This window comes from Coregonus lavaretus, assembly GCF_964263955.1.
Source record: "Coregonus lavaretus genome assembly, chromosome: 19".
In the NCBI taxonomy this organism is placed as follows: domain Eukaryota; kingdom Metazoa; phylum Chordata; class Actinopteri; order Salmoniformes; family Salmonidae; genus Coregonus; species Coregonus lavaretus.
In genome coordinates this window covers 559427-583304 of record NC_140006.1, presented here as the reverse complement: position 1 = coordinate 583304, position 23878 = coordinate 559427, and the positions used below count along the sequence as shown (strand labels likewise).

At 43.4% G+C, this 23878-nt stretch overlaps 1 protein-coding gene across 2 annotated transcripts in view; it reads right to left on the bottom strand.

The window, feature by feature from the left end:
• Positions 1–312: 312 nt before the first annotated feature.
• Positions 313–23878, bottom strand: part of LOC311146882 (copine-8) — a 118288-nt gene continuing 94722 nt past the window's right edge. For both annotated transcript variants that reach the window (XM_084183497.1, XM_084183498.1), the window contains 9 exons: positions 21468–21521; positions 21249–21310; positions 10914–10960; positions 9829–10010; positions 8834–8961; positions 6799–6901; positions 5960–6017; positions 5750–5823; positions 313–3815 (listed from right to left, as the gene is read on the bottom strand). In XM_084183497.1, coding sequence (XP_084039623.1) covers positions 3579–3815; positions 5750–5823; positions 5960–6017; positions 6799–6901; positions 8834–8961; positions 9829–10010; positions 10914–10960; positions 21249–21310; positions 21468–21521 — 945 coding nt within the window. In that variant the 3' untranslated portion in view covers positions 313–3578. The remainder of the gene's footprint in view (positions 3816–5749; positions 5824–5959; positions 6018–6798; positions 6902–8833; positions 8962–9828; positions 10011–10913; positions 10961–21248; positions 21311–21467; positions 21522–23878) is intronic.

Genomic DNA, 23878 nt, shown 5'->3' with positions numbered 1-23878 from the left:
CCTTCGTGCACTTTGAGGATGCTAAGGACCAAACTCTCTGTGATCCTTTGTCCCTGTTCAGGATCTCAGCTTCCCGAAGCCTCTGCCAAGGGTAATAATTACTTGCCAGGCAGCCAACAGGCTATAATCTCCTTCTGTAATTAGAACGTCACACCAACACACAAAACAGTCATTACACCTAATGGGTTGAGAATGAGACTATTGGAAGCCAGGAGGAGAGAAGGCTGGAGTGATCTATTGAGAACTCTCCTCTCCTTTTCTGTAAAGTTTTGAGAAAGTAATGCATGCAAAGAAAAGCACTTCAGCAGAAAGTTAGTGTTTAGTAAGAATGTTTATTTAAAAATCGGTAGTTTGATACAGAAATAGTCATCTATAATATGGATTACCAGACAATCAGAACTTCAGTCATGCTTTCATCTGATTTACCACTGATTCCAAAAATACAATATATATATTGTTCTCCCCAAAAATGAAGTTATGCAAAGAAAATATACACTAAAAAGCAAATATTGTACACTGACACAAAATAGAGAACAATTCAATAACAATTCAGTATCTGAAGGCATCGCACAAATTCCAAGAAATCAGTGAACGTTTTTAAGGCCATTTTGTAGTTATTTTCATAGATTTTACTTTCCAAAACACTCAATTATAACAAAAAGAACTAGTGCATCTCATGTAAAACTGTACATGCAAACATAGTGCACGTTATAAGTAGATATGATGAGCATACAATATATTATTTGGATAACTTTAGTAAACAAAGATCACGTGTGTGAACTGACATGGTCTGTTAAAAACTCTGGCGGCACGCACGCACGCACGCACACGGCTTGGCAAGCAGATGGCAAGAGTTGTGGCACTAGCAAAGCTGTGAAATAAAAGAATGATCCTTTCCAAAGTAGTGTGAACTGAGAAAGCACTAAGAAATGACAACGTCAGTAGTCCACGATGGTGACCATGGTCTCAGCTGTATGTGTGTCTGTGTGTGAGCGTGTGTGTCTGTGTATATGCACGGGCACACGTGTGCCCACACTGTGTCAGTAGCCTGTGGGTGGTTAATGGGAGCCTATAACGAGCGCTAGACTGTGACCCAAAGTCCTAATGATACCTCCTGCTCTGCTACAAGCACAGTGGGAGAATGTAGCACAGACTCAGACAAGCTGGGTTTCAAATAACACGCTAGCTGTTCCCCAAATACTGCATTTCTTTTGACAAGAGCCATGCGGTGCACTATATGGATTTCGCTAGGGTTTCATATGATACACAGACTCACGACTAGCTACAACTACAGATGCAGAGAGGCAATTATGGAATGCTTTCAAATGTGTGAGAAAAACACGATGAAAGTAGCCGCCACTCTGAAGACATTAGTGAAAGTTGTGAGAGAAAAGAAAGATTGGAAATACAGTTTGTGTCTACTGTATGTCTTTTTTTTTTACTTATCCCCCTCTCCTCCTGCCATGCCAAATATTATCGGCTTGGGAGTTGATCCTATTTGAGCATTAAAACACAGTCTATTCTAATCTGTGAGGCTGCATCCACTGAGCTGCAGTGAGACAGGAGGAGGAATTACACAGAGAGAAAAGAGAGGAGTTGTTATGTGGTTGAATTGTGGCAAAGGGCATGTGTCTATCAGTAATGATATGGCAACAGACAGGCAACAGACCGACTGTGGCACACATGAAAATGGCAACAAATGGCAACAACCGCGAAATACATAAATGTGGTGTTAGTGTCTGTTAATTTGAGAAGAGATATTGATATGTAACCAATCAGGTTATCAATTACCCACAACCTCCATACAAGCACTAGCTAATAGTTATATTATGATAATAATTATTAGTATTATTAATAATGAAAAGGCAGTTGATATAAACTCTTAAGTCCATTAAGACAGCAGATTGAAGAGGATACCCTGGCTGTAAGAAGTAAGAGTGGGTTGACTGGGTATAATGGTTATGGGCCAGGAGTTAGCCCTCAGTGGGTATTATGGGATGAGAATTACAACATTTAGGAAGAACAAGTTGTCATGATGACCACCAGACACCAACATCTAGGGCCAACACACTCAGGGCGTAACACAATAACAATTAAATCATATTACATAATGATTGGCACAACTCAAAACAATACAATTACCTTAACAAGGCAACTTAAAACAATCTTCTTAAGAATATCAACTTCCAAGGCAATAAACAAGGGGTTAAGAGCGTTGGGTCAGTAACCGAAAGGTCGCTGGTTCGAATCCCCGAGCCGACTAGGTGAAGAAAAAATATCTCGATGTGCCCTTGAGCAAGGCACTTAACCCTAATTGCTCCTGTAAGTCACTCTGGATAAGAGCGTCTGCTAAATAACTAAAATGTAAATGTTATAATAACACAAAAGAAAAGAAGGAAAGCATTTGTGTTGCTGTTTTTGACCACTGGGCTTCTGCTGTTGTCTCAAACTGGATCTGAGAGCAGCTGTTGTTATTTAAATGAGTTGGAAAGGAATATAGGAATATGCTGTTGGTTGAGTCACTGTTGTTCTCGACACAGTGAGAAAACCCGTGGGCACTCGCAGTGCGGCTGGCATGGGCACCCTATCGCCAAGGCAGATTAGAAGGGAGCAGAATATGCTTCAATAACAGAGTTAAAAGTTAAAAACATGGAACCCCAAAGCCTGAGAGCAGTGACAGGCAGAGAAGTGTAGGACCACAATGCATGCTCTGATGCTACACTCATGCAAAGGGACACATAGTATAGAACAGTACAATACAGTACAGCATATTACAGTGGCTACTTGGACCTGCACTGTTGCAAGCTCAACCTGACTCCCGTGGCAAAGACAACACACTGAGAGATAAAGAGAGAGAATATTGATTGATATTCCAAAGTTTCATACTGAAAGAAGTATGTATATTATATAAAAGTATCCAACGGTAAAAATCATTATCATTAACATGTACTGTAAACATTGAGTGAGAGTTGGAAGAAGAGAGAGAGAGAGAGAGAGAGAGAGAGAGAGAGAGAGAGAGAGAGAGAGAGAGAGAGAGAGAGAGAGAGAGAGAGAGAGAGAGAGAGAGAGAGAGAGAGAGAGAGAAATATATTTCCAGTTATTTACAACAGTCAAGTGATTCCACATCCAGAGACTATAGAACTTTTTGCCACTCTGCTCCTAAAAAAGGCCAGTCCCCAGGAACTTCCTTCCTATCCTCCTTTCATCCTTCCTTCCTTCCTTCATCATTTCCTTAACTCCTTTATTCCTTGCCAGGTGAGTTGGGAAGACCAGTATTCCCAGGTGTGTCCCAGAGACTGTCTCCATTGGCCGATATACAGGAAGTCCAGACAATGGAAGTAAACATACCCTTGTTGACTCCATACACCCGTTCCGAAGTAGAACCCTTTAGAACCTCTCAGTAAAAATTTATAGAACCCTGCCATTCATTCTGCCAGTCAGTCTCCATTAGTGCAATGAGAGAGAGCGAGAGAGCCAAGAAGGCCTCTCCTATCACTGAGCTAGTGATGCAGAGAGGAGAGAGACAAAGAAAGATTTGAAGAGGTGTTGTTCGGTACCAGGGGGCATCTCCGCACCCTTCAGATCTGCGTCTGCAGGGGGTGTCCTGGGGGGGTATTTAATGGGTGTCTCTCGGGGCTCTGCACAGGGTACCCTGGGGGTGTGTAGGGAGGGGGTGCGGGTGAGGGCTTGATGCCTCTGGTCCTCATGTAGGAGAGGAACTGGTCAGGGATCTCAGCCAGGACATCCTTGGCTAGACGGGCCATACTCAGGATGTGGTTCCCTGTCCGGTCGATATAGTCTCTGAACGGGACAAACTGGATGACAAGAGAGACAAAACCAGGCTGGAATTAGTTACAGTACAGTCAATGTACAGGTGTTTAGCTACTAAATGCTGAATCCTAACTGGAAAACCGACAGAGATAAGAAATGGGGCTGGAGAAATATACTAAAATATATACTAAATATATACTAAAATAAAAGTATAGGCAATATATAATAGATGTTAGGCCATTATGTGTGAATTCTGCAAAATACTTCCAAAGATCTTTGAAAAACTTAAGTTGGGACATTTTGGACCCACAGTACAAGTAAAGCATTAATTTATTCATACCAATTGGCAAGTTCAGAGCGAGGTGAAATAGGTCTAGCCAATCAGCTATCAAAGCCTTTCGTTTTCCTCGTCTCGTTGCTATGTACAGTGCATTGCTAGCGAACGCTCAGTCTCTTTCATATCTGATCTAATGAGGCTGGGGGCAGAGACAGGTTTATCACAGATCTGTCTTTCATAGGGGTCCTGCCTTTCTGTGTGTGTAGAGGCAGCTAACTATCCAGACTGACAGATTGTGAGGGAGTGAGTGGGCTAGAAAGAGCAGAACAGAATGGACCTCCTAGTGTGTGTGTGTGTGTGTGTGTGTGTATGTATGTGTGTGTGTAGACCTCCTAGCCAGGTCCACAGCAGAGCAGCCTTGATGTTCTCTCTGTGTTAACAAGGCTCACTAATGAGCAGGGGGAGCGTAATGATCTATCCCTCTATCATATAATCCACAGAGGGAGGGAGGTAGGGGAGGAGGGAAATGGGAGGATGAGAAGGAGGAGGAGGAGGAGGAGGGAAGGAAAGAGGGAGGAAGAGAGGAGCCCCTTCTACTGTCCAACAGAATAGGGGCAGTCCTGATAGGAAACGGTGCCTAATAGACTATTAGCATATAATGGTGGCTAACCATTTGGAATAGCATGGAGGCTAGCCATTTGGCACAATAGCATAGCATGGAGGCTAGCCATATCAGGGCTAATGTAGCATGGAGGCTAGCCACATCAGGGCTAATGTAGCATGGAGGCTAGCCACATCAGGGCTAATGTAGCATGGAGGCTAACCACATCAGGGCTAATGTAGCATGGAGACTAGCCACATCAGGGCTGGGGTAATCTTCCGTGGGCAGATTCTGCGTGTAGACTGAGAGAATCTGCCAGGACTGAATGGGATGCATGAAATCCAAGCAACATCAGTTCCGTTTTGGGGTTTTTCGTCACAGGTTATTTGGACGTATCAGGATTGGACGAAGGCTGTGCTTAAACTGCTTCGCGCATGTGCCCACATGGATAGGAAGGGGGTGGGGTGGGGGGAGGGCTTTGGCTGAGAATTTCCTTTTGCGAGGGTGGAGACTTCGATTTTGCCAGAACTCTCAATTTCTAACATGTATGAACACAGGAGTTAATCAAGCAGCTGACCAAATTATGCAAGATTTGACTTCTGGGTTAACAGAGATTAGGGCTGGGGCCTCTGTGGGGTCTCTGTCCATCTGGCCTGATGAGGGAGAGCAGAGCAGGTGGGAAGGATCTGAACTCAGACCAGATGTCTGTCTGTCTAACGATACAGATGTTAACATGCTGTTAAAGTCTAATGTATGAGCACTACTATCTGTGTAAATGTCTATTTTGGTTTTACGTATGATTCTGTTGATTCCCTCGTTCGGATTTCCTTCCCAATATATTTTCTAGTACTTCTAGTTTCTACTACTATTGATCATCATTATGTGCATATAAACAGTATGTTGTAGCCTCTGTCCATGGCCATGTTTGTTCTGTGCTGTGCTATGCAATCAATCAAATGTATTTTATAAAGCCCTTTGTACAATAGCAGTTTGCAGAATGCAGACAGTTTGTTTTTTGTTTGTCAGGCATATTCTAATGCTTCCAAAACCCCACCTATATGACTCCATGCATCTTGCAGCCTAGCATGGGAACGGCGTACCTGAACAATGTCCCTCTCTGCATATCTTCCCCTCGACGAGATCCTCACTTCATCCCCATCCAACTCGATCATCGCTGAGGAGAAACATCATACTGTAATCATCATCTGCTCAGTGGAGTGTGTGTGTGTGTGTGCATGCGTGAATGTGTGTGTGTGTGCATACGTACGTGCGTGCATTTGTGCATCTGTGTGTGTTTGTGTGTTTCTTACCATCAAATTCTGCTGGTCCCACCCCTACGATGATAATCGACATGGGAAGACACGATGCCTGGATAGGACATTAGGAATCAAAGTTGAGTCCCATATTCTCCCCATTATGTATGTGACATAAAGTTGAGTCTGTCACACAGTATAAATATGCATAGGATTCTGTCCGTTTTATGAGTGACGTTGACTGAGCACCTATACAGCCTACAGCCTATACAATAAAGTTGATTCACCACAAGCTGCGTGTGTGTGTGTGTAAATATTAATGGAGTGTGCCTGTGAAATGTAGCATCTTCCTGAGTGCTGCGTGGGACAGGAATACCTCTCGGAATTTTGGGATGAGAGAATAAACAAGTCCCTAAACTCACACTCCCCCAACCCTTTAATGTGTGTGTGCATGTGTGTGTGTGTGTGTGTGTGTGTGTGTGCCATAACCCCGCTCCTGCTCTCTCCGTCTGTCTGAGTGTTGAGTTAGTTTGACTGATAAAACCCAGGGTTGTAGAATGATCGATGACTTTATCAGAATGTCTTGTTTACTTGTTCCCCTAGGAACTGATCCAAAGTCAGCATTTACCGCTCCCTATATATATTACTGTGCCCACTTCCCCCAATCAAGTCTCCTGGCTCATCTCCCCTGACTATGGTAATACAGACAGTGATGTGTGTCTTAGCCACTAGTGTCCATACTGGCCATTTAGTGACCTGGGGCCGGGATTCAATCAGATCGTGGATTTGGAAAATGGTCCATTTAAAGGTCTTGAGCCGACATATGCAGGGTTTAACGTGAATGTGGTCTCCGCCAAAGCGGGAACATTGCCTAGCAGTTAGTGAGTTGTTCTTACGTTGACGATGGACTCCTTGGTCTGGGCCATGTCTGAGATGACTCCATCTGTAATGATGAGGAGGATGAAGTACTGAGAGCCATCCTTCACTGACGCAGCATACCTACAAACAGGAGAGAGACACACATAGGTGTACATAGGTGAACCACACAATGTTTATATTATCCATAAAACCATTGTCTACATTGTCTTTATTTCCTACAGATGTAACCTTTCAAACCCGGCATGAACTGGCTGGGTAGTGATATTATTTCTGGCACCTACTTTACACAACGTGTGCCCTAGCCACTGACTGCTTCCTGTGCTTCTCAAACACACGTAAGGCGGGCGGCGAGAGAACATCTGATGCTTGCAGCGTCGGACACAGAGACAAAGACAGAGAAGTCAACTGAACAGTTATTAAACTGCGAGGAGCGTGAGGCAAGGCAGAGAAGGAACAGAACGGTTATTATTAAAACGTGGGGGCGAGTGGTACACGGAGAAATGAGGAGATAAGACAAACAGAGTAGATGAGCGGAGGCTGGCATGACAGCGGTGCCTGGGAGTGAGGGGAGGGGTGAGGAGAAGGGAGGAGGGGGGTGTCTAGGGTGGCACTAATGATTGTGGATTCTGAGAGCCACACACACATTTTGCACTGGGTTGTCAACCCTCAACTCAACATTTATAGTGTGGCTTCCCAGCAACAACAAACAGGCACACACACACATGCATGTAGATGAGCACACACACACACACACACATGCACACAGAAGTCTGTTAATCTCAAGTCTTCTGACAGCACCTTTACTTCATTAAGGCAAACTCATTAAGGCTTAAGGACTGTGTGTGTATAGGTATGTGCGCGCGCATGTACACTTCCTGTCAAAAGTTTGGACACATCTACTCATTCAAGGGTTTTTCTTTATTTTTACTATTTTCTACATTGTAGAATAATAGTGAAGACATCAAAACTATGAATTCCAGGTGACTACCTCAATGCAAAGGGTGGCTACTTTGAAGAATCTCAAATATAAAATATATTTAGATTTGTTTAACACTTTTTTGGTTACTACATGATTCCATATGTGTTATTTCATAGTTTTGATGTCTTCACTATTATTCTACAATGTTGAAAATAGTAAAAATAAAGAAAAACCCTTGAATGAGTAGCTGTGTCCAAACTTTGACTGGTACTGTATGTGTGTGGGAAGGACTGTGTAGTCATTGTTCACTCACACAAACAACACATTTACAGGTTAATTAAAGAACAGAATGTGACAAAAAGTCACATAAAACTAAGACTTTTTTATTTAACAGCTCAGAAGCACCTTTTCTGTGACACAATTAACGTTAAAGTTCTACAGCGGAATGTTATAACACAGTCACACTTATTATCTGTGAACTTATCTATGTAAGCTGTGCATGCACTGAGAAACATAGTCACACTTTTAAGAGTTGAAGAATCTCAGTTAAGTCTCCGTTAGTCTGACCGTGTGGCTGAAACACTGTCACCAACTTATTATCAGTATAATACTCTGTGAGTTACGTACTGAAACATCTACTTGCACTTTTAAAAGCTGATACATCTCAGTTAACTCTCTGTTAGTCTGGAGACTTCCTCTGTTGTCTTTTCTGCTCTAAGGGAAACGACTCATTAATCACAACATACAGCCTGCGTCGCGAATGACTCTCACTGGAACACAACGGACAGTGGATCGATACACACGTTCAGGCCATCTTAGTTAGTATTGATCTACTAAGGACTCAGGAATCATGACATATGGCTCTCTATAGACATTTGGCTCTCTCATGCCTGGGAAGTTTAGGTGTGCATTGGTAGGAATGTGATCTGAAATTCAATGAAGGAAGACCTATAGATATCGCCCTCTGTTTTTATCACCCTGTAATGTGTATCCAGTCAGTTCAGGGAGTGAATCTAAAAACTCCTAATAGAAAACCGTGGGTAATATAATTTTCTATTCACAAATTGAATTTCAATTTGGTTCGCAATCAAAAACTGAAGTGACCACAAAGCTGGTTCCTCATAGCCCCTTACCTGGCCACATGGTTGATGACAGGAGAGAAGTTGGTTGGGCCGTAGAGGCAGACAGACTTCAGGCTCTGGTAATATGCCTCCATCACTCCATCTATACCTGCACAGTATGGGTTTTGGGGGTTGCCATTCTGGAAGACACAAAAAGAGGACGGTAGTTAAACATCTTTCATCAATCCCATTCAAGCAGGAGAATAAAATTAAACATTTGGTTAAAGATCTTTCCAATTCAATTCTGAAGCAAGGGAATGGAGGCGGAGAACTAGAAAAAAGGGAGGGAGAGGAGGATAAATAAGCAGCTTTCATCAATACAAATTTAGGCCCAGTGAGAGATAAATAAGGGAAATCCCTGCTGAGCGTGCTGGAGGCATGTTCCTGTCTTGAGTGGTATCCTACTGTTTACAGTACTCTGTAGAGCTGAAGAGGGAAGGAGAGAGAGGGGGAGGGAGGGAGGGCTGTCTGTGATCGATGGTTTCTGCCTTACAGAAAGGACAGTTACTGTTCTCCTTGGCAGTCATAGAACTCAGTGGTAGTATTTTTTTAGCACGTGGCATCCTAAGCCTCTACAATACAGCCACTAAGGAGACGTTGAAACTTTGAGGGTTTGAGCCTGCCTGGAGTGCCAGATAGGTGGAGGTTGCTTAGTTTTTTGTTGCTCATTCACTTGTCTAATTGCTTATGCTTCGATGGGTGCATCTGCAGCTTTTGACCAGATGTAAACAAAACAAGCCTGTAACCATGGTAAACACATTAAGTATATGTGGTTCATACAGGGAGTAAACCCACAATTTAACCAACTGAGCCAGGACTGAACAACTCTGGTGATGGGTTATCCATCCACAGGTTTTGTTCCAACCTCTCTGAACCACATCACTCACTCATCACGGCGAACTCATGTGAGACCCATCTGTCTGGGGGCAGCTTGGCTCCGAAGCCCAGAGCAGGGAACATCTTATCAGGGTTCAGGGGGTAGAGGTCAGGGGTTAGAGGTCACTTACCAGGGCGAACTCATGTGAGACCCGTCCGTCGGGGGGCAGCTTGGCTCCGAAGCCCAGAGCAGGGAACATCTTATCACTGTCATAGTCCTGGATGATCTCTCCTACAGCCTTCAGGGCCATGGCATAGGCATTCATCTGGTAGGGACTCATGTAGTGGAGGGAGGTGGGCTGGGCTGGGTTGCCTGGGAAACAGGTACGGTAATGGTAAATAATGGGACAGTAATAACAAGGTACAATAATGGAACAACAGAGCCAGATATAGAAAGGAATGGTTGTGTCTCAAATAATAAAATTAATTCCCCATTTAGTGCACTGCTAGCCCATGCTGTTTATGGTCGAAAGTGGTGCATTATATGTGGAATAGGGTGTTATCAGAGTTTTGCCCATACAGAAAGGTAGTTAGGATTTCAACCAAAATGGTGATTCTTTTAGACAGCATAATACAGTATTTTTCACTAGAGACTGTGTTAGATCTCTTTCCCTCTGTATAATACTCTGGGTAGTGGGTACAGTATAAGTGACATACATCATTCCATAATCAATATGAGCAGGAGAATAATTTCACTAGTGTCTAGTAAAAGCACTTCATAGCACACTGGCTGTAGTGGTTATGAGTATAGTGACATATTAACTTGAGATATTTTAAAGGCCCTATTAGACACAAATCCATAACATCAGCTCCTGCATATCATATCCTATATCGAACTTCGTCAAATAAAAACAAGGCAGCAATAACCCTACGCTTATGAGTTATCAGTGGGTCTAATTTTGACTTGAACCATCTGTTGTTATCTAAGAGATATGGTAGTCCCAGTCAACCACACTATAACGTCTAAGAGATAGGCCATTTCCTCCCAGCCTTGCTATAACAGGTACACATTAAATGGATAAGAGAGGCACATTTGTTCCTGTTATCACCACTAAGCTATCATCTCTTTTACAGCATTAGGTTTTAGCCTGACCTGCAATAATAGAGTAGGGCTATTACAGATAACTTTATTCCCCATCTGCATACATTTAAATAGCCCTGGTCGAGCATTAGGAGAAGTGTTGAGTGTGTGAGTGAGTGTGTGTGTGTTGCTCACCGTTTGAAGCGGTGAAATCAATCGCCACTGTGAAATTTATCTGGGTCCTGGAAGGCAAAAGCAAGAGGGTATTTATTCATTTGCCGCACGCTAGCATGGACACACACACACACACACACACACACACACACCATAAACCACTGGCTTAATAAACTGTAGCAAACACAAGAATGTTCTGATTATCATAGCTCAAGCAAGCAGGCAAGTTGAAAACTCTTCTTTCCCTTGATCCCTGAGGAAACTAAATAAAATATAAATAGAGAGAGAGAGATAACTGTCTAATCCTTCACTACTTACAGTATTTACCAACAAGTCAAGACAAACAACAGGTTGAACAGGCGAGTGCACAGAGTGCTGTTGTGTGCTGTGCGTGCCGTACCGTGCACTGTAGCTCACACAGTCTCTTGCCTTCTCCACCACCTCCTGTATTGGAATAGATCAGGTACTGTAAGGAACCATTGGAATTGTCACCCTGTGACGCCATGTGGAGTGCACTGCACAGCCCGCAGACACACGTTAGTGCAGCAGACCTGAAAAAGCCTGTTCATTGTGAGGGAGGGGGGAGAACCAGACCAGGGGCTCTGTATTCTCCTCTCCCCAGCTCTGAGCCACTCTGCCTGCGTTGCCTGTGGTTCAGGTCAGGCTAGGAGCCAAGAGGCGGGTATGGATGGATAGGGCCCAGGTCGGGCTTTGCGCTACTCTAGTCCACACAGACACACACAGCCTGGGTCTACTGCTGGGAGAGGAAGGGGTGGGTGGGGAGTGATGCCTGAAGTACGGAGCTGTCGCCTCATGTTAGGTCAGAGGCTGCATCAGGGTTAGAGTCTAAATCCGTAATTTACGCTTCGGTTTGCATGCATGCTAAGAATGTGTTTGAGCGCATTTCTTAAACAATATTTGTGTAGGGGTAAAAAGTTCAATCTGCTAGTGTATGTCAATGTGCACGTTATACTGGGCTTTCCTGCATCAAACAGATTATTTTTTAACTTCACTGAATTGTAATGTAACTCATGTTCCATGAATTCAAGTCTTTTTTCCCATTGTATAATTCAGTGCCAAGATGTACCACTCAATATTTAAGGGTATTGGTAAGCAGCAGAAGTCAGTGGAGAGGAGACACAAGTAGTTTAATATTCTGAGAAAGGAACAGGGGGACAAGTCTGCAAGGAGAAGAGGAGGTGAGACAGCGGTGTATTGGAGTCATATCTGGTCCAGCTCTCTGTGCCAAGAGGGAGACAGACAGACTGTGGCCCGCCAGCCTGAATTATGGATGTCTCCTCAAACACACACACACACACCCGTGCGCATACACACACACACGCACAGTGAGTTTCCACCTCGTTCAGAGAGTGTGAGGACAGCCAGAAACAGGGGAAGGAGATGCATAGAGAGAGAGAAAGAACAAAAGGAGTGAGAGAAATGTATCCCAGTCTGAAATGAAATATTACTCAGTTATTCCCATATAACTCAGAGACTGTAAATCAGAGGAGATCCAACTCAGAGATACATTCTAATTATTCACATCAGAATGCAGAGGGTTCTCGCTAAAGGTCAGCCAAAGCTTCTGCACCAATCACAGATGAGTGTGCACAGTGAGGTAAGAGTGAAACATCACCCCATTGGCTACAGGTGTTGCCCCTGGCGATGCACGTTCCAGGAAAACTAGCCAGCCCGTTATGAGCTTAAAGGGGCAATCAGCAGTTGATACATCAATTTCTGTTAAATTAATTATATGTACCCATTGATTCTTAAAGAATATACTGTTGTACCCCCATCAGTACCCAACATATAAGCTTGTTTGTAAACCAATGTTTGTAAACAAAGTAAATGTTAACAAACACTGTATAGCCTCAAAACATGGTTAAAACTATAATTCTGATATCATGGATGGTCAGGTCTTGCATATATAGATCTGTCTATGAATTTGAGACAGTTTACATTTCTCCAGCCCCATCCCTAAGCTTTTTACTGCAACAGGGGCGGGGATGACGTTTTGTTATTGTTTCTACTGCTTATTGCAGCTTTAACTCAGCTCAAACCCGAAAAGCTACTCTTTCAACAGTTACAGAGAGAGAGAATTTGACTTTTAACATGGTCGATTTTTTTAGCTAAGAATGCCTTGAAACGTTCTCTAAAAGCAACATTAGAGCAACGGAGAGAAAGTCAGCTCTTCTCCAGTAAGATTTTCGGAACAAACAGTAAAGCAGGAAATCACTAAGGAAGTGACTATGAGGACTTTGTAGCAAACCATTTCATGTCTGACTGTGTTATTAGCTGGATCATTATCAGAGAGAGGAGAGGAGAGTGGAAGAGAGGAGATGGGGAGTGGGAGGAGGTGGAGGAGGGGGGAGGAAAGGGGAAGAGAGGGGGGAGAGATTTTCTCATGCTAAACAAACATCTAACATACTAAGACTCAACACTACTGTCCCTTCCAGCCTTGTCTATGGGCAGTGATTCATAATAAGTAAATAGTACTACTGTAGGAGTGTTATTGTATTAGTGTCATCCATCTGCCCCTGCCAGCAGGCCTGGTAAAACCCTGTAGGAGTCATTAGTACTGTGCCTGTGGCTAATTAAAATCCTCATCTGACCCCACTTGATTGTTTCATGCATAAATTAGGACCCAATCTCCACAACCGTCAGTGGCAATGCAGTCTATAGAGAGACTACATGGGCTCACTTGAAAAAACATGTAAATCCCAATGTCTTCCCTGGTTAAATAAAGGTTTAAAAAGAAAGAGTAGAGGAGTGTGAGCCATTTTGAAGCTATCAGAGTGCAGAGGATGAGGCGCACACACACCCTGACTAATGTCTATGTCTCCTATATGATAGTATCAACCAGGGGCGATCAGCACAGCACCTTTCTCTACAGCGCTCCATTGATTTGCTTCAGATTGCCTCCGGGCAGGAAGAGCGAACAAACCCCTGCCAGCCACAGAGCCAGCTGATGACCAATTCTCAGAAAAATAAAAATGTCTGGGAAAGAAAGAACCTTGTCTGGAGAGATGAGGAAAGATGAGTGTGTGTGAATGTGAGTGTGTGTGGAATAGAAAATAATGGCAGTGTAAGTAGAGAAGATTAGGAGGAGCAGAGAAGCATCCTCCTATTGTTACTGGAGTGGAGAGATTGAGAGAGAGAGAGAAAGGTGGGCTGGGTTAATGAGAAAGGAGGGGAGAGATATGATGGGAAATGCCTATTGAACAGCTGGGACCCAGAGAGCAATCCATTCCTAGTGTTATTGTTAAAGCCCTGAGTGCTTCAACTGGACTAGGCTCTGAGAATGTATGACAAACCACGGTACTGTGCAGTGGTGATGACAACACTGTGGAAGTTTAGAAGAAGAAGTAGGAAGAAGAAGAAGTAGGAAGAAGAAGAAGAAGAAGTAGGAAGAAGAAGAAGTAGGAAGAAGAAGAAGAAGAAGAAGTAGGAAGAAGAAGAAGAAGAAGAAGAAGAAGAAAGAAGAAGGAAGAAGAAGGAAGAAGAAGGAAGAAGAAGAAGAAGAAGAAGAAGAAGAAGAAGAAGAAGAAGAAGAAGAAGAAGAAGAAGAAGAAGAAGAAGAAGAAGAAGAAGAAGAAGAAGAAGAAGAAGAAGAAGAAGAAGAAGAAGAAGAAGAAGAAGAAGAAGAAGAAGAAGAAGAAGAAGAAGAAGAAGAAGAAGAAGAAGAAGAAGAAGAAGAAGAAGAAGAAGAAGAAGAAGAAGAAGAAGAAGAAGAAGAAGAAGAAGAAGAAGAAGAAGAAGAAGAAAAAGGAAGGAGAAAAAGGAAGGAGAAAAAGGAAGGAGAAAAAGGAAGGAGAAAAAGGAAGAAGAAGGAGAAAAAGGAAGAAGAAGGAAGAAGGAAGAAGAAGACTACATAAAAAAATATCAGCAACCATTAAGGGAACATTGACACGCTTAATACGACTTCAAAGCAGCACGAGCAGAACAGAAGGTGGAATTAATTCTGTTTGAAATGGACTGTGTTAATCCCTTTGTATACAACAACTGGTGTTGATACATTAACACTGAATGAGGGTCCCAATCCCACACACACATAACAGCTGTGTGCTGCTGGAGAATAGATAGGGAATTTACAACACACTACCCATCCATTCTCTACGCTAACTCCAATGCTAATCCTTATAGTACATTTCCATTCACTTCCAAGGGCTTCCGAACTAATGAAAATTAGCAGATTGGAGTGAGTCACTAACAATGGCTGCTCTTACTCAGAACCTGTCAGGATGAGGGCTTCAATACGCTCTTGGCTAATGAGGTGAATCTCCATACAGGTGTCAATCAAAATCAAAATGCTGTGGAGGGGAGGAGAGGAGGAGGAGAGAAGAGACGAAAAGTGACGAGAAGAGAAGAGAACAGAAGAGAAGAAGATAATAAAATGAAAAAGGGATTATATACTGAACAAAACGCAAAATGCAACAATTTCAAAGATTTTACTGAGTTACAGTTCATCAGGAAATCAGTCAATTGAAATAAATTCATTATGACCTAATCTATGGATTTCACATGACTGTTGGTCACAGATACCTTAAAAAAAAGGTAGGGGCGTGGATCAGGAGCTTATGCCTGCCCATACCATAACCCCACCGCCACCATTGGGCACTCTGTTCACAACGTTGACATCAGCAAACCGATCGCCAACACGATGACATACACGTGGTCTGCGGTTGTGAGGCCGGTGGGACATACTGCCAAATTCTCTGAAACAACGATGGGAGACGGTTTATGATAGAGAAATGTACATTCAATTCTCTAGCAACCGCTATGGTGGACAGTCCTGCAGTCAGCATGCCAATTGCATGCTCTCTCAAAACTAGAGACAAGTGGCCTTTTATTGTTCCCAGCACAAGGTGCACCTGTGTAATGATCATGCTGTTTAATCAGCTTCTTGATATGCCACACCTGTCAGGTGTATCTTGGCAAAGGAGAAATGCTCACTAACAGGGATGTAAACAAATTTGTGCACAACATTTTTGAGAAATACGTGTGTATGGAAAATTTATTTCAGCTCATGAAACATGGGACCAACACTTTACATGTTGCGTTTGTATTTTTGTTCCATGTAGATTGAACCTATTAAAGTAACATGCTGTTTCTCAGCAAACAAGCCCAAACAGATGCAGAGACACGAGGGGGTATGAGAAGGTTGTGTGAGAAGAGCTCAGCATGCAGCAGTTATTATGAAACATGAGCACTATAGTCCATTATCGTCCATTTAGGCTTCAAACAGCGAAAAGATTGCTTTCCACTTCACTTAGTCACACAAACAACGGTGTACACCACTCACCCTCCCTGGCCCACTCTGTCAAAAAAACATACAATGTTGAGAGTTATGAAAGTGCTTTTTATTCTACAACATTCAGAAAGACCTAGTTGTGTGTATGCATTTCACATAAGCAGAGTAAAAAAGTAAACTCCTGCCTCCTACACACTTGTCTCCAGTTACACTGTTGACCTCCATCACATTGGCTAGGGGCATACAAGTGACAAGTGACATCAATAAGGGATCATAGCTTTCACCTGGATTCACCTAGTCAGTCTACGTCATGGAAAGAGCAATATTACATGCATCCACAGGGTCCATTCAATGATGGTCACACCTCCATATCACTGTGGCCAACGGCCATTGTGTTACATCCAGTCAGGTCCGTAATTACTGGCACCCTTGATAAAGATGAGCAAAGAACACTGTATAAAATAAACAATACAAATACTGAGCTACTGTATATTGTATGCTCAAAATAATGGGGATATTCTTTTATACTAATACAATTGCTCAAAATAGATTTTGTGACCATAGCAGCAATGCCATTTATCAAACTCCAGGTGGTGCTATGCAGTGGCGTGTCCAGAACATTTAGAATTGGCACAGACCCAGTTTAGTGGAGCCATAACATTTTGAACCTTAAATCAATGCAAGGTGGATCTTTTTCAATATAATCATGATAGTTCAACACCTTAAATGCTTCAGCTTAGGTTTGGTACATTTCCCTATTTAAAGAAATCATAAATCAATGCAAAAAGTATTGTTACAGTGATTTTATATAAGGGTATTAGTATACAGCAGTAAATTCACTTGAAAGTGCTCTACAGAGTGCAAGTTATACTGTGACATCCGAGGGGTCTCAATTTTTTTTTTACGGGACCTCCTGTGTGCACACATTTTTTTTAATAGGCTTTATAGTAAAGACATGTCATTTAATTTTAATTACCTTTTAATGTGTCATGAACACAACCAGTCATGATGTTTTCATCTGATTGTCAAACAAATCACTTCAAAAAGTAGGTTAAGTAGGCTACCTGCGCACGTTCATCTACTCAAAAATAAGTCCATCATCTGAACAGTGCACCCGCCATTTGAATGGAAAGGGACATCTATGAAGTGTAATGACATTCAGCCTACAAAGTGGTGTGTATTCATGGATGCTAATAAAAGCCAGGATTCCCCAAAAAATTTTACATTAAAAAAATAAACAAAATTATTTCTCATTCGTGTCTATCCGTGTATCATTAAAATTAATCATTTAAAAAAAAGACGTTGTGATGGACTACTTTCTGCACATGGTCAGTGTGAACCGGAGTGACTTGACACAACGGCCCAAACAAGCTGAAGCTGTCGCTAGCTACAAAACCAAATGGAAAAGACACGCTGCCATGAGGCGTTCATCCATGTATACAGGTAAGAGTCTAGCTAAAATGTTGGATATTATACGTTTCTAATTTTGTCAGAAAGTCATTTTCATTGCAAGTTAAAGCGTACTGTTCGCTAGCTAGCGAACGTTAGCTTGCTGGCTCGCTAGCTAACGTTACGTGTATGATCTGTGTAATAATATTATTTGAATCTCAGAAAACCATTTGCATTGCTACTTATAGCGTAATAGTAGCTAGCTAGCTAACATTGAACCTAGTTGGTTAGCTTTAGCTACCTGCAGATTCATACTACAGCATTTCATGCATGGTGGCTAGCTATGACAATCCGTTTGTACTGTAGCTATGGGTTGGGATTACGGTTCATTATTTAGCTAGCTAGCCAGCTAGCTACATGTCTAAACAAAATACTCCACTTCGCCAGATGATTACACGACCCATCAAGTTAGCTAGGTGTGTCTGGAGGTGATTACGGCCATCTATTGTATTTCATGAACATCCACTTATCTAGATGTGGCTGGGGGGTGGTTACAGCATTTATTTCACATGACCCATCAATTTAGACAAGTTTGTCTGGGAAACCATCATCTAATAATTATAAAATATTTATAAAATATTTTTATCTGGACACGTTCTATTTTTGATATTGCTACTATGCAAATATGCAAGTAACCATTTCACTGTACCCTTTACACCTTCTGTATCCTGTGCATGTGACAAACTTTGATTTTATTTGATATAGTCTGTTTCCCAGAGACGGTAATGTAAAGAACAACATGACCTGCACCAAAGTCAGATTAGGATATAGTTTTTCCTTATTGTAGGCTACTACTTTCACCACTTTTAGTCTTGAAATAGTTGGTTGTTTACTACACTACCTTACTCACTCTGTTTAGCACATGGCATCACATGTGAATCTTTAAAGAGATGGATGGGGCTAAGGTTTAAGAGGGTATGAAAGATGCTGAATGGGTGTAGACAAAGAAGGTCCTTGAATGTACCAAAACATTCAAGGACCATTTCTTGAAAAGTGGGGTTACAAGTTTATGAACTTTCAAAGCAGAATTACCTTCACATTGTTCCTCAACTGTTGTGTATGATATACAATTTTCTAGCTCTGAGTCTCTACTTTTATCCAATGTAAAAAACACAATTTCAAATGTTGCTACATAAGACCGCATCGAGCCGGTCGGTCACATAAACTGAACAAAAATATAAACTCAACAGGTAAAGTGCTGGTCCCATGTTTCATGAGCTGAAATAAAATATCTCATATGTTCAATACGCACAAAAATCACATTTCTCTCAAATTGTGTGCACAAATTTGTTTACATCCCTGTTAGTGAGCATTTGATCCTTTGTCAAGATAATCCATCCACCTGACAAGTGTGGCATATCAAGAAGCTGATTAAATAGCATGATCATTACACAGGCCATTCTAAAATGTGCAGTTTTGTCACACAACACAATGCCACAGATGTCTCAAGTTCTGAGGGAGATTGCAATTGGCATGCTGACTGCAGGAATGTCCACCAGAGCTGTTTCAGATCATTTAATGTTAATTTCTCTACCATAAGCTGCCTCCAATGTCGTTTTAGAGAATTTGGCAGTACGTCCAAAAGGCCTCACAACCGCGGATGACGTGCAACCACGCCAGCCCAGGACCTCCACATCCATCTTCTTCACCTGCGGGATCGTCGGGGGGTGGGGGAGCTGAAGAGTATTTCTGTCTGTAATAAATCCCTTTAGTGGGGAAAAACTCATTCTGATTGGCTGAGCCTGGCTCCCAAGTGGGTGGGCCTATGCACTCCCAAGCCCACCCATGGCTGCGCCTCTGCCCAGTCATGTGGAATCCATAGATTAGGGCCTAATGAATTTATTTCAATTGACTGATTTCCTTATATGAACTGCAATTTTTGTTCAGTATATATCCATCTATTATCCATAGAGTCTTTGGTATTCTGCCAATACCTTATTGATTGGTAGAGGAAGTAAACGTAGCTCTCACATGGATAGGTCAGAGATCTCAGTGTCACACCAGCCTTCGCTTTGGCTCCCCCACCTGTCCAGCTCAGGAGTTCGGCGTCGCCGGCCTTCTAGCTGCTGCCGAACCTGTTGCTGGCAAACGCCCTTCACTCATCAACCCCGGACTTGTCTCGTCATCATTACCCACACCTGGTTCCAATCCCCACTCTATCACTGTATATATACTCCCTCTGTCATTTGTCTTTGTCGGTCATTGTATATGTTGCTTGTTTTCCCTAAGTACTTTATATTTTGCACTGTGGGTTTTGTCCCGCTTTAAGCTATGGTGCTTTAATAAATTCAGTAGTTCTAAACCTGCGACTGCCTCCTTCCTACTCCTCTCTACACCTGTGACACAGCCTCTGGATTGTCATGTATTACTCCTATATGACGGGAGGAGAGACATCCACCTCTACATACATACGTCAGCTGTCTCATTGACATTCAGTGTTATTTATATGGCCGGGACGATTTACCAGTATCGCAAAATATTTTTTCCAAGGCAAAAATGTGAACACGAAGCAGACCAAACTCTTTGGTCCTTTAAAAACCTCCGGTATGCCAAATATTGTGTGCTATAGCTTGGAAAATAAATAAATGTGACTCTGGATGACAACATAATGATGTTTGTTTCCAATGTTAGGGCTGTTTTCCTAAAGTAGTTCAATCTGCTTCGTGTTTTGTTTCCTTGCCGCTGGTATCGTCCCGGCCCTAGTTATTTATATTCATTTACATGTATTTGACTGAGAACACATTCACAGCAGTAACCTGAGGGTAGATTCATTGACAGCACATGACTACACTTCCTGACCTACACAGGAGGGTCAGTGCCAGTGATGATGACCCTCAGGCGACAGCTCAAAACAGGAACAACCTCCTACACGTCAGTCTGTATAGGACTGACCACATGCTGAGAGGAAAGAGCTCCATCTCAATGAGATGTTGTGTTCGATTGAAAAAAAACTCTCCTCTCCTCCTCTGACTGCCACTGACAATGGAAACGCTCAACGAAATACTGAGAGCGCTCCGACTGTGTAAGGGTCAATGCACCACATGTTATTCTGCTCCCCTACCTACCCACCCCTGTTGTACAATATCACACATGATCCATGACCTTTAGATGAGAAGTGTTGTCAAAATGGCCATTCTGTGTCTCTCATTTCTTCACAGACCTCTCTCACTCTCGTTCTCTGTCTTTGATTCTCTGACTCTCCCCATCTCTGTCTCTCTAAACCTTTCCCTCTCTTCCTGTTTCACTGTTCGATCCATGCTGTGCAGTGCTAGCCTGAGTAGCCTTCCCCTGTGAGTCTTATGAAAGTCAGAACGTGTGCAGTCAGAACTGCACACACTCAGCCACCATCGCCCATTCAGCCATGGACTAGAGGGCCTGAATGAACACACACACATGCACACGCACATAGTTCACTCTCCTCACGTCCCCCTACACCGGACTTCACATCTGCACACCTGTCAATCTCTCTCTCTTCTTCTTTCTCTCTCTCTCTTTCTTCTCTCTCTCTCTCTTCTTCTCTCTCTTTTTCTCTCTCTCTCTCTCCTTTCTCTTGCTCTCTCTTTTCTATATGAATAAACGAGGGAATGCAGGATTGAGAGGTTCTTCCACTCCGTCTCTGCATTCACACTGTAGAGAGAGCATGCAGTGTCACTCACCCTCCTTTGATGTAGTCGAGGAAGGTGACTTCTATATCCACCAGGAATGAGAGCAGTGTTACCTGGAGACGATAGGGATACAAGGATGGCAGGATGGAACGGGCTTTACAATAAAGACAATGACTAAATCAAGCTCACATCAATGTGTTAGTTCTCTGTTCTAGAGGCGAAAAACATAAAGATAAAGAGACTGGATGGACAGTGTCTGCTGTGGCTTACCGTTCCAGAGTTTAGGTATTTTTTCTTTTTTCCTTTCTTCTTCGGATTTACCACCTGTGGACAAAACAGCAGCCTCATTACAGAATTCAAACATACACATTATAACACAGTAATACACAAAGGTTAGAGGTCATGGAATTAATCTCACAGGCCAGGAATGCTCCCTCTATCTCACTCACTCACACGCCATGCTGCAATCCTTGACTGGGAAGTGCAGCATACAATGTTTTAATCTGAGCTGTAAAGTGTTAAATTAAACCGTGTGGAGGTCAGCAGGCCGTACAAACCCTCGGGGAGAAAACATCCGATAAGTCCTAAATGGCACTCTATTCCCTTAATAGTGCACTACTTTTGACCTGGGCCCATAGGGTGCACTAAAGTGCACTATAAGGGAAGAGGGTGCAATTTACACTGGATTTATAACCCTCTGCATCCTTGGTGGAGATTGGAGGGAATAAGTAAGGAAGGGCACATTTGCCTTTGAAGGTGAGGCTAGCTGTTTTATTGCATCTGGCTTGTAAAATACAATTTACATTAACGCGCCCATCCCCCCCATGGTTGTGCATGCACGCCATAAAGAATTCACACACACACACACACACACACACACACACACACACACACACACACACACACACAGTGACAGCTGGTTTCCCTTGTGTTGTGTTCAGTAACTGCTCTGGCAAGAGTAGATGTCACATCAAGTCAACAGATAGACAGAGAGGACCAGGGAGACAGGAGCTGCTCACAAGTCAACAGATAGACAGAGAGGACCAGGGAGACAGGAGCTGCTCACAAGTCAACAGATAGACAGAGAGGACCAGGGAGACAGGAGCTGCTCACAAGTCAACAGATAGACAGAGAGGACCAGAGAGACAGGAGCTGCTCACAAGTCAACAGATAGACAGAGAGGACCAGGGAGACAGGAGCTGCTCACAAGTCAACAGATAGACAGAGAGGACCAGAGAGACAGGAGCTGCTCACAAGTCAACAGATAGACAGAGAGGACCAGGGAGACAGGAGCTGCTCACAAGTCAACAGATAGACAGAGAGGACCAGGGAGACAGGAGCTGCTCACAAGTCAACAGATAGACAGAGAGGACCAGAGAGACAGGAGCTGCTCACAAGTCAACAGATAGACAGAGAGGACCAGGGAGACAGGAGCTGCTCACAAGTCAACAGATAGACAGAGAGGACCAGGGAGACAGGAGCTGCTCACAAGTCAACAGATAGACAGAGAGGACCAGGGAGACAGGAGCTGCTCACAAGTCAACAGATAGACAGAGAGGACCAGGGAGACAGGAGCTGCTCACAAGTCAACAGATAGACAGAGAGGACCAGGGAGACAGGAGCTGCTCACAAGTCAACAGATAGACAGAGAGGACCAGAGAGACAGGAGCTGCTCACAAGTCAACAGATAGACAGAGAGGACCAGGGAGACAGGAGCTGCTCACAAGTCAACAGATAGACAGAGAGGACCAGAGAGACAGGAGCTGCTCACAAGTCAACAGATAGACAGAGAGGACCAGGGAGACAGGAGCTGCTCACAAGTCAACAGATAGACAGAGAGGACCAGAGAGACAGGAGCTGCTCACAAGTCAACAGATAGACAGAGAGGACCAGGGAGACAGGAGCTGCTCACAAGTCAACAGATAGACAGAGAGGACCAGGGAGACAGGAGCTGCTCACAAGTCAACAGATAGACAGAGAGGACCAGGGAGACAGGAGCTGCTCACAAGTCAACAGATAGACAGAGAGGACCAGGGAGACAGGAGCTGCTCACAAGTCAACAGATAGACAGAGAGGACCAGGGAGACAGGAGCTGCTCACAAGTCAACAGATAGACAGAGAGGACCAGAGAGACAGGAGCTGCTCACAAGTCAACAGATAGACAGAGAGGACCAGGGAGACAGGAGCTGCTCACAAGTCAACAGATAGACAGAGAGGACCAGGGAGACAGGAGCTGCTCACAAGTCAACAGATAGACAGAGAGGACCAGGGAGACAGGAGCTGCTCACAAGTCAACAGATAGACAGAGAGGACCAGGGAGACAGGAGCTGCTCACAAGTCAACAGATAGACAGAGAGGACCAGGGAGACAGGAGCTGCTCACAAGTCAACAGATAGACAGAGAGGACCAGGGAGACAGGAGCTGCTCACAAGTCAACAGATAGACAGAGAGGACCAGGGAGACAGGAGCTGCTCACAAGTCAACAGATAGACAGAGAGGACCAGGGAGACAGGAGCTGCTCACAAGTCAACAGATAGACAGAGAGGACCAGGGAGACAGGAGCTGCTCACAAGTCAACAGATAGACAGAGAGGACCAGAGAGACAGGAGCTGCTCACAAGTCAACAGATAGACAGAGAGGACCAGGGAGACAGGAGCTGCTCACAAGTCAACAGATAGACA